The sequence below is a fragment of the Theobroma cacao genome, chromosome 1 (genome assembly GCF_000208745.1).
Source record: "Theobroma cacao cultivar B97-61/B2 chromosome 1, Criollo_cocoa_genome_V2, whole genome shotgun sequence".
Classification (NCBI taxonomy): domain Eukaryota; kingdom Viridiplantae; phylum Streptophyta; class Magnoliopsida; order Malvales; family Malvaceae; genus Theobroma; species Theobroma cacao.
Genome location: NC_030850.1, coordinates 10,666,512 through 10,680,156, shown reverse-complemented (window position 1 = coordinate 10,680,156; position 13,645 = coordinate 10,666,512). Strand labels below are relative to the sequence as shown.

General features: G+C 35.1%; 3 protein-coding genes across 3 annotated transcripts; 1 reads left to right on the top strand and 2 right to left on the bottom strand.

Moving 5' to 3' along the window:
- LOC18612240 (GDSL esterase/lipase At4g10955) lies at window positions 1,238–3,982 on the bottom strand. The gene is made up of 2 exons (XM_018114727.1): window positions 3,586–3,982; window positions 1,238–2,445 (listed from the first exon to the last, which is right to left on the bottom strand). Exons 1-2 carry the CDS (start codon window positions 3,765–3,767, stop codon window positions 1,422–1,424), a joined length of 1,206 nt encoding a protein of 401 aa, XP_017970216.1. The 5' UTR covers window positions 3,768–3,982; the 3' UTR covers window positions 1,238–1,421.
- On the top strand, window positions 4,995–7,141 carry LOC18612239. Its single transcript, XM_018114936.1, has 3 exons — window positions 4,995–5,351; window positions 6,488–6,559; window positions 6,682–7,141. The coding sequence occupies exons 1-3, from the start codon at window positions 5,159–5,161 to the stop codon at window positions 6,981–6,983; spliced, it is 567 nt and encodes a 188-aa protein (XP_017970425.1). The 5' UTR covers window positions 4,995–5,158; the 3' UTR covers window positions 6,984–7,141.
- LOC18612238 (cytochrome b561 domain-containing protein At2g30890) lies at window positions 9,143–11,584 on the bottom strand. The gene is made up of 4 exons (XM_007048926.2): window positions 11,071–11,584; window positions 10,800–10,964; window positions 10,087–10,235; window positions 9,143–9,836 (listed from the first exon to the last, which is right to left on the bottom strand). Exons 1-4 carry the CDS (start codon window positions 11,209–11,211, stop codon window positions 9,527–9,529), a joined length of 765 nt encoding a protein of 254 aa, XP_007048988.1. The 5' UTR covers window positions 11,212–11,584; the 3' UTR covers window positions 9,143–9,526.

The following is a 13,645-nucleotide window of genomic DNA, read 5'->3' as shown; positions in this document are numbered from 1 at the left end:
CAATTCTTTTTCTTTTTCACTTTTTCCGTTTTTTCCTCGTCTTTTTACGCTAAGTTTGTACCCTTTATTTATCGTTTGTTTTTTTACTAATTTTCCACTGTAAATTTGTATATAATTTTTTCAAACAATGCTTCTCCATCTTTTACTTCTTCTTTCTTCTTTATTTTTCATTTTGGTTTTTGCCATTTTTGACCTCTACTATTTGCTCATCTATTGTTTTCCATTTTCAATTTTTGTAGTTTGTTGTATGAATTTCAGTTTCAGCACTTGTCATATGGTCAGACATTATTTTTAGACCTTATTAATCAACTTGAATCCATTTGTAGTCCATGTTGACCCCCAAAACAGTATGGAACTTTGGGCATTCTTAGTTAGAAGCCCTTCCCCTAATTTGCTGCCAAGTTTCCAGTCAAACATTGTATTGCATTTCTACCAAAGAGTTCCTTCAAATGTCACTAGAGGAAGGGATTGAGAACATTAGCATGACAAACCGTTAGGTTTATCACTACTTTCACCACTGTTTACCCCTATTTTAGATACTATTGAGTTCCTTAATTGGAACCTTTCAAATGGGTTTTTCTTTTTCCTAAATAAATAATCTGATCACACATTATAAAGGGAGTATGACTATATGTGGTCTATAGACAAAGATCCTTAAATCCCATTCATGGACAAAGATCCCTAATACTTCTGAGTATTACAGAATTTCCAAATTTGATCTATTCAATACCTCCCCAAATGCAGTGCTCGTTAACAATTTTATTCACCAACTAAGTGTCAATTAACAAACTCAACTTCTCACAATTTAATGGACGCTCTCAATAATCAGACAATGTTGTCTTTCTTTTTTTTGCCCAAACTCGGTTCCAAATGAATTCTTTGAGCCACACTCAAAACCTCACATAAAACCTCAGGTCCTCAACAGAGCCTCACTCTAAGACCAAAACTCTTAAGGACCCTAAAAGACCAGCCAACAAGATAAATCCTTAGAGAATTCTAAGTATTAAATAAACTAAATAGTAAAGAATATAAAGCTTGGTTTAACTGCTTAAATGTATAAAAACTCCTGATGAAACAATGCCTAGACCAACTTTTTCTAAGGTAACACAACTTTGGTGATACTTTGTAAAGAAAGGAAACTACAAATTTGTTAACAGCTATGCCGGAATCAGTTCATATTTTGATCAGAAAAACTGCCTAACATCCTGAAATATTTAAGATTAATTGTGGAGAATGGTTGAGAGTTGACAAAGAATGGTTTTATATATTTCGAGGTAAGATGGTATACATTTGCTGATTTTGGTAAGTAAGGATGAGAAAGCAGAAAAGCCAACTTATCAAAAGATGCACACATATCACAAAAGAGACAGAAGGATCCGATTTAGAAACAGGAGTAATTCAATGAAAGCAATGGCCTTTTGTTATCTGGGCCTTCCCTGTGCTTGTTGTGGAGCCTGCAGGCTATACAGGGACTTCAATTGCCTGCTTATCAACTTGCTCTTATTTAGAGCAAGCTGGAGATCCAGGTCATCAGACCACCACTGCTCCAGCCCGTGAGCCTCAAGAAACTTTTGTTTCCCCTTTGACATCACAAACAGCTTCGCTGCAACTTGCCCATTTGTAGGACCAACATTCTCCTTGTCAGCATCTTTTTCCTCTGTTCCTTCAGGGTCAGTGTAATGGCAACAGATATAATCACTATTATTCACATATAAGTGAGGCACCCATTTTTTCAATCCCACAGAAGTTTTCTCCCCATATATATGGCCTAACCAATTCTTTAGGCCTAAAGAGTTATCCTTGATACCATCATCACTACTTGCCTGAGGTTCACTGCTTGAAGGAAGCATCGACTTAAGTCTCTTCCAAGCAAAACCTGCTTTTTCTCCAATATTTCTTAGGCTCATAGCCAGCGAAATAGAAGGTGGGTTAAACAAATGAGCATCCACATATAGCCCTTCCTTAGCCAATGCTTTCCCCACTTGTAAAGCAAAGCCAGCCCCCAAGGAATGTCCTGCAACACATACATTGCTGCTTCCATGCCTTTCAGCGACTGATTTTAATGCCTCCAATGCTCCTTTAAATCTTACAGAACCCTTCAAGCTTTCCCAAGCTAGAAAGCGGAGGTCATCCTCAATATCCCTTCTGATAGTTGGCCCTTTGAGTAATGTTCCTCGAAGTGCTAAAACAGCCTTTGGTGCTCCACTAGGTCTAATGAGCACAAAGTCAGCCAGGGCTGCTGACTGATCCCATTCTAGTACTGCCCCAAATATGGATCCGTCCCTTTCATCAATTAAAGTTTGGGCCAGCTTGTACTTGAACGTCATCCACCACTTTGGAGCCAGAGCATTTTCCTCTGTTCTATTCTCTTGTCTGTCCAATTCAAGCAAATAAACTGCTTGTATGAAGCACGCAATTACAGTTCTCTTATAGTTTGCATCTTTCCTGTATTTGTGAATCATTCATTAGCATGATTGGCAGGGTTACTCATCAAAAATACTTTGTCTTCTAAACCTATATAGATGGCATATACCTTTAATAGAGCTTTTCTCTACCCAAGACAAATATTTACGGGTCTACTCATTTTCTTAACAAACAACCAAATAGCAGAATATATATAAGGAAACAAACAAAAAAAAAAGGTTAAAAGAAAATGAAAACAAGAACTGGAGCTTAATGGATCCATAATTCCAGTGGCTAATAAAAAAGATATAGATGAAAAATCTCAAAGCCCCAAATGACTAACAAGTAACAGAGAATCCTCCTAATCCAAAAACCCAAAAGAAAATAAAGAAATGCGTCTTGTTTTGTTCTCCTGATGCCCAATCAGAATAGTAGCATCATCCTAGCTTGATCAAAAAAGATCATATATAAGTCAAAATCCAAATTTTTTGAAAATTTTTCACTTCATTTTTATTCTTCATCACAAAATTTAAGGAAATAACCACTGGCTAGAACAGCAGAGCAAATCTATATTGAGCGTATCTGTACCTTCATGTCAAAACAAAATATTTGCACATGTAATCAGCTTCATTCAAAGAGAGCTAGCATTTGTCATGGCTCAAACATATAATTCATAGACTTGTAGCTCCCTCTTCAAGCCTGGTAATCAACTAGATCTCAATTTCAAATAACGGGTTTCCTAACTTTCAGATGTTATTGAAACATTCATAACCCTGAAACAAAAATGTCCATCCAAAACAAATGCAATGTTTTTGAGATCATTCCACCCCAATCACTCACATCCCTAAACCCAAATTACTACCTTCTAGTGCAAGAACCAACAGACTTGCTCTGCTAATAAACCTCAATATTCCATTGAAATCTTCTAATACCAAACAAGGTTTTACCACATATCCTAAGATATCCATGGTTTCATTGAAACCCAAGGACCTAAATGACCAAAACAGTGAGAAATTCCCATAGATTTGGAGCAAAAAGGGAAATGGGTATCATAAATTAAAACATTTACACCGCATTTTATGAACCAAAACTGAATAGTAGAATATAATATAATGAAGAGGGAAAAAAACACTCAAACTTGCAACTTAATAAAAATGATGCAAGAAGGAAACGTTTACTGACCAACTGGAATTGATGAGGTCTCTCCAATTAGGTTTAGCCACATTGCGAGGCCCAGACACGTGAAATGCATATGGGTGTGCTTCTTCTTTTTCTCCTTGTTCCACCACCACCATTGCTCCTGCTGCTCCTTCCTCCACCTCCTCCTCCTCCTTTGTTATCTCCTCTGCTCCACGCTTTGCCATCCCAAACAACAACCAAAACACCAAAACTAAAAGAAAAAAGAAAACGAAGAAAGCCCTCTTTGATTTTTGTTTTTTCTTCTACTTCTCTCCTCTTCCTAATAAGCTTTCTTTGTTTGCATGCCTGAGAACAAGAAAGAGAAAGCTTCGAGGGCAGGGTTTCGCTTTTCTTTCCTTTTTGGTTGTGTGAAACCTTTTACATGGTATCTAAAGGGTTTCTCTTTTTTCTTTTTAAATTAAAAAGTAGTACTAATAATTCGAAACGCCTGGATTTGTAGAAGCTATAACGGTCATATTTCTTTCATGTTGTCGGTTTCAAATCTAAATTGACCATACTGGCCTTCTACGTACGAAAGTATCGAAGGTTATTTTAGACTTTTTAGGGAAATAACTTTTGAATTTGGATTACAGTTGGATAATAGGAGTTAATTAAATGCAAGTGAGGTTCATAATAAGTAGCTAATCTTACCTTATTGTGATTTGAGGCATCCATTGGATTGAAGATAAATAACTTATATTTGTAATTTTCATAAATCAAATCAAATTATAGAATATACTCAAGTTCAAATAAAAATGCTAAACTTGTAATTTTTATAAATAAAATAAAATCAAATTAAATTGTAATAAATTTTAGATTCATTTTATAATAAATAAATATTAAATTAAGAAATAACATTAATAAATTATTTTAAAATAATAGTTCCACCCACTAGCCAAATTGCTCGTCAGGTTCAAACTATATTTATTTATTTTATTTTTAAGATATAATTAGGAACTTTAGTATATAATATAAAAAATATATTTTAATATTTCAATGATGTACTTAATTCTAATGGACTAATCAAACTCAAATCTTAACTTGATATTTAGAAATGTCAATTAAATTCGACTGCATTAATAAAACACTTCCATATTTAAGTTTTCCAGTGAATAGTGTATATATAAAATAAAAAATATATCTTTTTTATCATGAGTTTAAACCTTGTAAATGAGAGATATTTTATTTAAAAGATCTAAATAATAATAAAAAAATAATTCTTGAAGAAAAATCTTGTCTTTTATTTTATCTCTTTCTCTTCAATTCATTTCTTTTTTTTTTTTTTTACTATTGTTGTCTTTGATGAAAGCATCCTGATGCACTGGCAAATAAGATTATAACATGTGCTGGAGTGGGCGTGCAAGCATAGAATAGCAACTACGCATGGCTTAAGGGCCTCATATAACATGTGGAGGAGCTCACTCGCAATATTTTTTCTTCTTTTTGCCCTTCTCAGGGCCATGCAACAGAAATTTGAAAAACTTGGAACCGCAACTAAACGATAGAAGCAAACTAAAATGAAAGCTGCTTCAAAGCTTGCAGTCTTCCTCGACAAAACCATCATATAAATTTGGTCATGGCTTTATATTTCATGGCCACTTCTCTTCACCCAAAACCCTGCTCTAATATTCCTCCTCCATTCCTTAACCCAAAACACAACCACCCCTTCAAGCGCTTCTCTTCTTCTTCTTCTTCTTGTAAAACATTTGCTCAGTCAGAAGGAAAAGAAGGGGGAGTCAAAGAGGAAGACCCTCCTGCTTCTTTATCTGGTATGCCATCTCTTTTATTTAATTAGCTTAGTTTAGTTTGTTTTTAACTGAAGAGAATTTGCATTCTTTTGTTTGTTGTTTTATGAAGTTTCATTATACTTGAGGAGGGTATGCTTCTCAGAGTGTTGGCATATAAAATTTTGTATCTACTTTTCGGTTTATTCGAATATACTTAATATGGGATTGAGAAACTATGATTTGTTATGATGGGTTAATGTTACCTCCTGCTATATTCAAGTTTAGACTTCAGAATTTAGAACTTCATCCAACATAATTGGTCTCTCTTGACTAACAACATGAAGGTTCCTTTCCTTAATTTTTCCCAGCTATAATCATATAAATTATACACCCTTTTCTCCCTCATCAAAGCAGACTCGATGCCCTCATTTGTTTGTATAATTCCCTGTTATCTGTGCATTCTATGGATTCCACTAGCTTCTAGACAGAGGAATCACTATAGTAGATGTCTCTGTTTCTAGCAAACCAAGATATCTTATAAGGATCTCTGCAAGTGCCTTTTTATTTTTGCATAGTGGGGAAATTTTCTCGTAATCGAGATTCTGTGATGTGGGATATATTAGAGTTTTCTATTTCTCTAATATGGTCTGTGGCAATTAATTGGTAGTTGAACACTGTTTTTCTAACATTTGGAAACCTTCTTTTGCTTATATTCCCCATTTTGCTGCTTTTTATTATTATTATTATTATTATTATTATTTATGGGAATATTGATTAGAAAACAATATATACATATTCAAGAGTGTTAGATTAAATATGGACAGAAAATATACAGCAATAAATGTAAAAATATACTAAGATCTAATAAAGAGAAAACACTGCTCTAATAGTGATCATATTGGACATACAGGTAGCACCATGAATAGCTTTTTGTAGCTCCATACCTCACACTTTCTGCTGTGTCATGGCACTGGCTCAAAGTGCAAGAAGGACTTTTTTGATTTAACAATATAGAATATTGCATTGCTTGCTTTGAAATGATTATAAGCTACTTTGAAGTTCTTATCACATTGTCTAATAACATGAGATGCTGGTGAAATTTTTTAGGCATCCATTGAGATTCAATATTATCGTTAGGCCGCTGATTTCCTATATATACTCTTGACATTTTTCTTAAGGGTCTTTCACTTCTGCACGCACGCAACTGGATCTTTTGGAGCAACTCAGTCCTACTAGCTCTGCTGTTGATGGTATGTGAGAAACTTATCCCTAGATAATTGCAAATGATTTGTACATTTCTTTCTCAGAAAAAGGGACTTGATGGAATAACAATACAATTTGCAAAATTAAGTGAATATTTGTTTCTTTTTAGGACCAGGATATGAGAGTGATGATAGCTCTGGAAAACTCACAATTCGTGAGCAGCTTGTGTGGTTGGTTGGGGATAGAGACGATGATTTCAGTATTCCATTGGGAAAAAATCTGAAGAAGGTTAGTCCGAAAGTTTTGACCATCTCGCAGAAGAGAAATATCAGGAGACAAGCATACTTGAATGAAGTTTCTAAGAGGAATGATTCAGTTTTCTTTGCAACCATTGGAGCATTTGTACTTGTTCCCCCTTTTATAATATTAGGGATTGCTATATTAACAGGTTATGTGCAGCTTTTTCCATGATATATTCTCAAAGTTAATAGAAATATACAGGTTAAACCAATCTCAAGTTATGTGCAGCTAGTTAGTGCCTTTATTTTTGTCCAGTTATCTTTAAATTATTCTGCAGAACTAAACTTGCTATGTGAGTTCATTAATTTGATGACAGGGAATTGAATTGCTGCAAGGTTGTTTAAATTAATCCTACCACATAAAGATAATTGCTGAAAATTTCTAAAAATGCTACCTCTGTATCTTCTTAAAGAAGAGGCATCTTCTGTAGATTATCAGTTACTACCTGTTCCCAGAATAACAGAAATGAGATCTCCTTGTCAGTCCAGTTGTTATGTATGGCATAGTCATTCCTGTGAGGATGTGGATGACATGAACTGAGCATCTTATAGAACACATTCTCCTCATCCAATCCTCCCTCTCTTCCCTAGTAGGAAGAAGGAGGGGGAAGTGAGGAGTGAGGAGAGGATTGATTCAAGCATCTAAGGGTATGCAGGTATAGGCTTTATCGTTTGAAATTTACTGTTTGTCACCTAGGCTTAGCTCATTTGATTGGAGGATTAGGAGCTGCTTTTTCATAGGTTAGCCCCATGTTGCTCTCTTCCTGTAAAAGAGGTATATTCATGCATACACATTAGATACATACAAATTATGTAGTTATGCAATTCCTTGGAAGCATAAGCTCAGTGATTTTAAGTAATTATGTGTCTTTACTCTTTCCACATGCATTATCTGTAAGAAACACAAACGCATGAGATGAAAAAAATATTTAATAACTGAATTAATAAAGGGGAATAGTTCTTTGCTGATGAAACCAAGGGATTAGAGGAACAGGAAATGTAAATGACAATATGAGTAAGGTGGTGGGAGGAGTTAATATGAGTAACTGTGGTTAATTGCCAAGATTTTATGCAGCTAATACAGTTATACAGTTCACAACCAGAGCCCATTTATAGCAGACAGTATTTACACAATTCTGTGGTACTTCAAATGATTTAAAATACTGCTAATAATTAATTGGCTAACATAGTCATTCTCAAATTTTGCTAGGATGTTAGGCACACCTTACCGTCAACAAGGAGGTACCAAGTTCAAATCTCCCCTCCCCTAACTTAAGCATCAAAAGGAATAACAAAATCTTAGATGTTATACCAAATCTTATAGAAGATTCTTACTAGTCAAGTTATGTGATTTTCTCATATTCACTTTAGCAGGCTAGATGTTGTTATATTATAGAATTTGCAGCTAAGGAACTGAGTGGGTGGCTATTTGTTAAGCACTAGCAGGAAACATTGACCTAAAACATGAGAGAATTATATTTCTCACGACCATACCATAGTCTGAAAAGTTTCTTATAAAAATATATAGATTTTTTTTTCCTTAGGTTTTCAAAACTATTGAAATCATAGCAGATGAGACTTTTGAAAGCCTCATAAGAAACTTTTAGACTTGATAATAACAGACCCCTAGACAAGCTTGACTTACGGGGTGTCATGATCCCATTTCCATATAGTTTTCAAACTAGCATTGCTCTTTTGTTTCTATTCAACCTTTGAAATCATGTTTTCTAACACCAGCAAAACCTTGATCCAATAATTTCATCAGTTTGGTCGCATTCATGTAATGCTCTTTTGCTTCATCAGGGATTACATCTGACGTTGGGGCTTTTATAAATGCTTTATTTTTCATCTAAATCCATAATGGTACTTGCTTTCCATGTCCTTTTACCACCTAAGAGGATAAGAACGAAGTTTAGTTAAGTATTTGTTTGTTTAGTCAACTGATTCCATGCCAATATTGCCTGAGGACAACAGTTTCTATATTTTAAAGCCCCATTGGCAAAACATGTTTGCCAGAACTTGTTATTTAAGGCCATTGCTTTTAAAATGTCTTTGTACTGTTAAATAAAGTTCAGTTGATGTTTTATAAGCTTATCAGAGTACAAAAAGGCATTCAATTTCATTTTAGTTACCGCAAGGATAAAGGCCGAAAAAAAAAAGGTATTTGAATGTTGTTATCCTCTGGAGCTGAGAAATTGCTGTACCCCCTGACCATTTTTGTAAACTCAATGCTATGTTATAATCTAATTCCAAATTTTGTTTTGATTTATCTTCATGAACAGTCATTCACAATATGCTTTCCTTTATTTCCCTGAAAGGAAGGATAAAGTTAAAGAGAAACGTTGAGCATCATGTCCAATGAAACTGCAGTCCCTTGTACAACAAAATTGAACCCTCCTTATCGATAATGGATATAGGGCTTCATCATAGTCAGATGATATTGGAAATCTAGCTTCATTTTGCCTAGTGTTAATCTCCTGTTATACATATATAGATGGAAACAGGAGAAAGAGAGGGCTGGGACCGAGCAAAATTGATGAGAAAGAAGGAACAGCAAAACATCCTCGATTAAGCCAACAAATAGAAGTTTCTGTCTACAAGGCTTATTGTGGTCTATAGACCAATTCTTCTAAAGAAGAAAATCCAGAAGAAGAATACAGAGGGATGGAAAGAATTCCTCCATTGTTAGTAATTAAGTCGCTGATAACATGGTGCTTAACAATGCTCAGCAGTTGATTCCTTTTGCTTCTCTCTGGGTGAAATATCTTGTTCTGTGGGTCTTACTGGTTCATGGCCCAAAATCACTCCTTGCTTTTGTATATACAACCATTTGTCTTGAAACAGGTAAATGAAAACAATCGAAGAGATCTGTACAGTAAAAAGTATGGTCCAAAGCTTTATGCTTCTTGATGTCTTTTCATGATATGCTCCCAATCCAGTGTAAATGTTGATTACACCTAAAATAGCCACTGCAGTTCCTAGTGACCAGTGTGCAAAAAACCATGCACTTCTTCCCTTGGATCCCCTGTAGAGAAAGTATTATGCTCAATCTATGCTACAATAACCTTAAAACCTCCTTTCCCTCAACTGAACCTGTGTTCCTCAGATAAGCATCATTCAGAGGGTTTGGGAATGGCTTCATTTATTGGACCCTCTCAGACATGAATGTTTGTGTTGTGCAAAAAGTGTGTCACAGCAGAATGCATTTGCATGCAATGCAAGCTGTAATAATCAAAGAGAATGAGTCAGGGAGACATAGGGACATGATGGTTTACCTCCATGGACGTAAAACGCCGGTCAAGGCTTGCAACCATATGATACCATATAAAGCTACCCCTAGTCTTTGATGATGATTGTTGAAGGAGTTATTAAAGCTTTTGATAGACATGACTGCTCCTGCTGTAGAAAGAAGCACAGAAAGTACCTGTTGGAAAAAAAATAAACTGTTCAATACATGAAGGTACTTAACAATCATGTTGTAAATATCATGTGCTGATAGAAGAACTATTAATTTAATGTGCCTTCACTTAAGTCTTAAGATATCTAGTCCTTGTACTTCTGATCTTTGATTAGATCAATACAACACCCACACAACTTTATTTATGAAATCATTGGCCTTTTCTTGCCTCTCAAGCATCAATGATAATCTTCTTTGATCAAGTTGAAGGAATAGAAAATTTACTTGTGTGTGTTAGTTATCAAAACTGTGGGCTGTATATTTGTAAAATATTGCATAACCGGGGAAGATATTAATTTAGTTTCTTTCTCATTATCATTGATAAAGGCCAAAACCCAAAGGGCGGGTGCCAATCTTCCTTAAAAAATTGTGCAAAGCTTTGGTGCTATCATTTTCCAGCTCTGTAGAGATACCATTAGTCAAGTGAAAGAAACAGAAATTATAGCCTGTGCGGAAGGGTTCTTGTAGTTAATCCAGATTAACTGTTGGGAAAGACGCATTGATGTAACAGTGAAGTAAAGATGAACTTACCTGTGAAACTGCATGAACATAGAAAAGAATTTTAAGTCTTCTTCCACATTCTTCTCTGTTTGACATTCTGATAGCCAGTATCCCAACAGGCATCAGAAACCCCATTGATGCCCAAAGGAGGAATCCATGTAGTGTAATCTCAAACATCAGTTTATGACTCCTCACCTGTATAGAAACCAAAACCAGAAAATATTGAATTATTCACAAGCTTCACAATTGGTTATTATGAAAAATTAGGATGTAATCTGAATCCAGAACATGAATCCAATACCTTATGAATGTTGCCTTTATTGTTTGTATGGCTGCCAATGGATCCCACATGTTCTTGAGATGAGCTGATAAATGGCAGAAAGAGAATGATAAGACCCATACACATGGTGAAAGAAACCAGTTTCCCGGCCAGAGCTTGCATTGTTTTTCTATGAATGAATAGGATGAAGAAACAAAACCGGAGCTGAAAAACTTTGAAACCCTCTTGTGCTTTTGAAGCTCCGATTTTCAGTTGGTGAAGAGGACTATAAGGGGTAGTAGCAGTACCACAGCAATAAGAGTAGCACTATGGTGAAGAGTGTTGTCAATGTTGTTATGATAAGATGACAGGCTCTGCTGCAGCAGTTCCTCCAGGAACCGGCACACTCAATGTAGACTTCCCCTCTTTCTCAGAAAACTATCAACACTCTTTCCTTTTCTTTGCCACATACATAAGCACCCACTTTAGAATATGTATTGTTCGAAATGAATAAGATTATCTTTTTGTCGGAATAAAATTCAAAAAGCTGAGGTTTAGCTTTCATAATATTCTTTTTTTAGTCTAAAACATGCCAGAGTGGGATCTTTAAATACAACTGGTTTGTGTATATTGCATGGGGGTGGATGGTTAGGGGCATACGATTGGAAAGTGGGAGATGGGGGATAGATTTCAACTTCAACCATGTGGGGTTCACTTCAGACAAGCCTTTTGGGCTGTTGCAGAAGGTGGGAATTTCAGGGCAGAAGGGGAGGTCAGATTTCAACAGAGAAGACACAAGAAATTCAAAAAAAGAGTATAAAGTGGACATTGGCAGGCTACACTATCAAACACTATCCTCTGCTTCCCACTACTTGGAATGCATCACTTTTTATAGTTTATACCTAAACTAACTGTTACACCAACTCCAAGAAGAATGTACACAATCCGATTCACATGAAACTATACTACAAGTACAAGCTTCGATCTAATTTTAACTTGAAACGATAATCATAATTCTGTCAATGTTCATCGGTTACAAAAGCTCACTCCTCTTAACAATTATCATTACCACGAATTCAACCAACCTGTTAGAAAGATCACAATATATTTGCATAATGAAATGAGGAAAACTGGGTGTTGTTTCCATGAATACTTAAAAATTCCAAAAGTAAAGAATGGAACATTACGAAAAAAGATTAAAGGACCAGTGGACCAAGACAACTTAGCTTATACAACCTTTTGGTTGTGGGAAATCTAGAGGTAACTGTAGCAAAGCTGCATATGGAGATTGTGGTCCTGCTCTCATATCATCAAATAGTGCACTCAAATCCTTCAGGCCCCGTGATGATTATTTGGACCTATATTTGTTGGTCATCTACTTATAAGAGTCTCACTGGTCACTCCTGATTTAATCTTGTCTGTCAGGTTTCTATCAGTGTACCTTTAATCTTCCCAGTAAGCAGAAAAGATTGAAGATTCTCATGTTTAGAAGCGTAATCCGTAACTAAGGTATATTTGAATTCCCTGGCAAAACATAAGCATCCCGAGACTGAATATTTGATTTCCATGAGATTTATGTGGCACTTGACATAGAAACATTGGGTTCAAGACAGAGGAGGAGAGAAAAGTGAGTAGCGTGTAACTCGTGATGTCACCCATGCCGAAAGACCCAGCGTCCAAACCCCTTCTTGGTGGTCTGCAGCCAGGTCTTGCAAGGTGCATTCTAGTTGGCATTGAGGTAAAATACAATTACCGCCATTGGATCCCAATATGTCCCCACTAACCCCAGTCACAAGCTCCTCCTGCTAATTGATTTCTGGGTAATGTTATTTCTTTCTACCGCCCACTACTCATAAATAGTGTTACTCCAAAAAAGCAAATCCTCTCTACTCTGTAATGAACAAACGAGTCAGAATTGCTTGGCTAAACCCAGGGGTGGGATGCATCAAAATTCTTGGAAATGTCTTTTCAGGATATCACTGATAAGTTCTGAGTGCTCCATACGTGCATGGAGAACGACATGTCTGCACCCTTTTTTCTTTCGGTGTATAAGATTAAGAGTATTTTTGTTCCACAATATCATTATTAAATAAACTCATCTATGGTAATTAGAAATAGTAAATATAAGATTGCCATAATATTAGTGAGACTGAGATCTTTAGATGACAATATAAGTGACTAAATTTAATTCGTCTCAACTTAGCATATTAAAATAAATTAACTCGAATATGAATTGACTTTAATTCAAAATAATTTGAAAGTTAAATGACTCGATATTTAATCTAATTCAGATTTAAATTAATTTAAATTTCGAAATGATTTGACATTTATAATAATCGGAATCTTAATTGATTAAAAATAAAATTAACTCAATTTCTTTAAGTGGTGCACAATCTATAATTAAAAAGTAAAAGCAATTAAATATAAATGCTGAGTGATAAACAAATTAGAAGTTCCAAGAACATACATATTATTTTAAAAAATCTAAAAGTGGTTGAAAATAATCCAATATTCAAAATATCAAACATGTGAAGTAATTTAAACTTGATTTGACCTTAAAATGATCCAAATTCATAATAATCTAATAATTAAGTAATTTGAATTCTATTTAAATCGA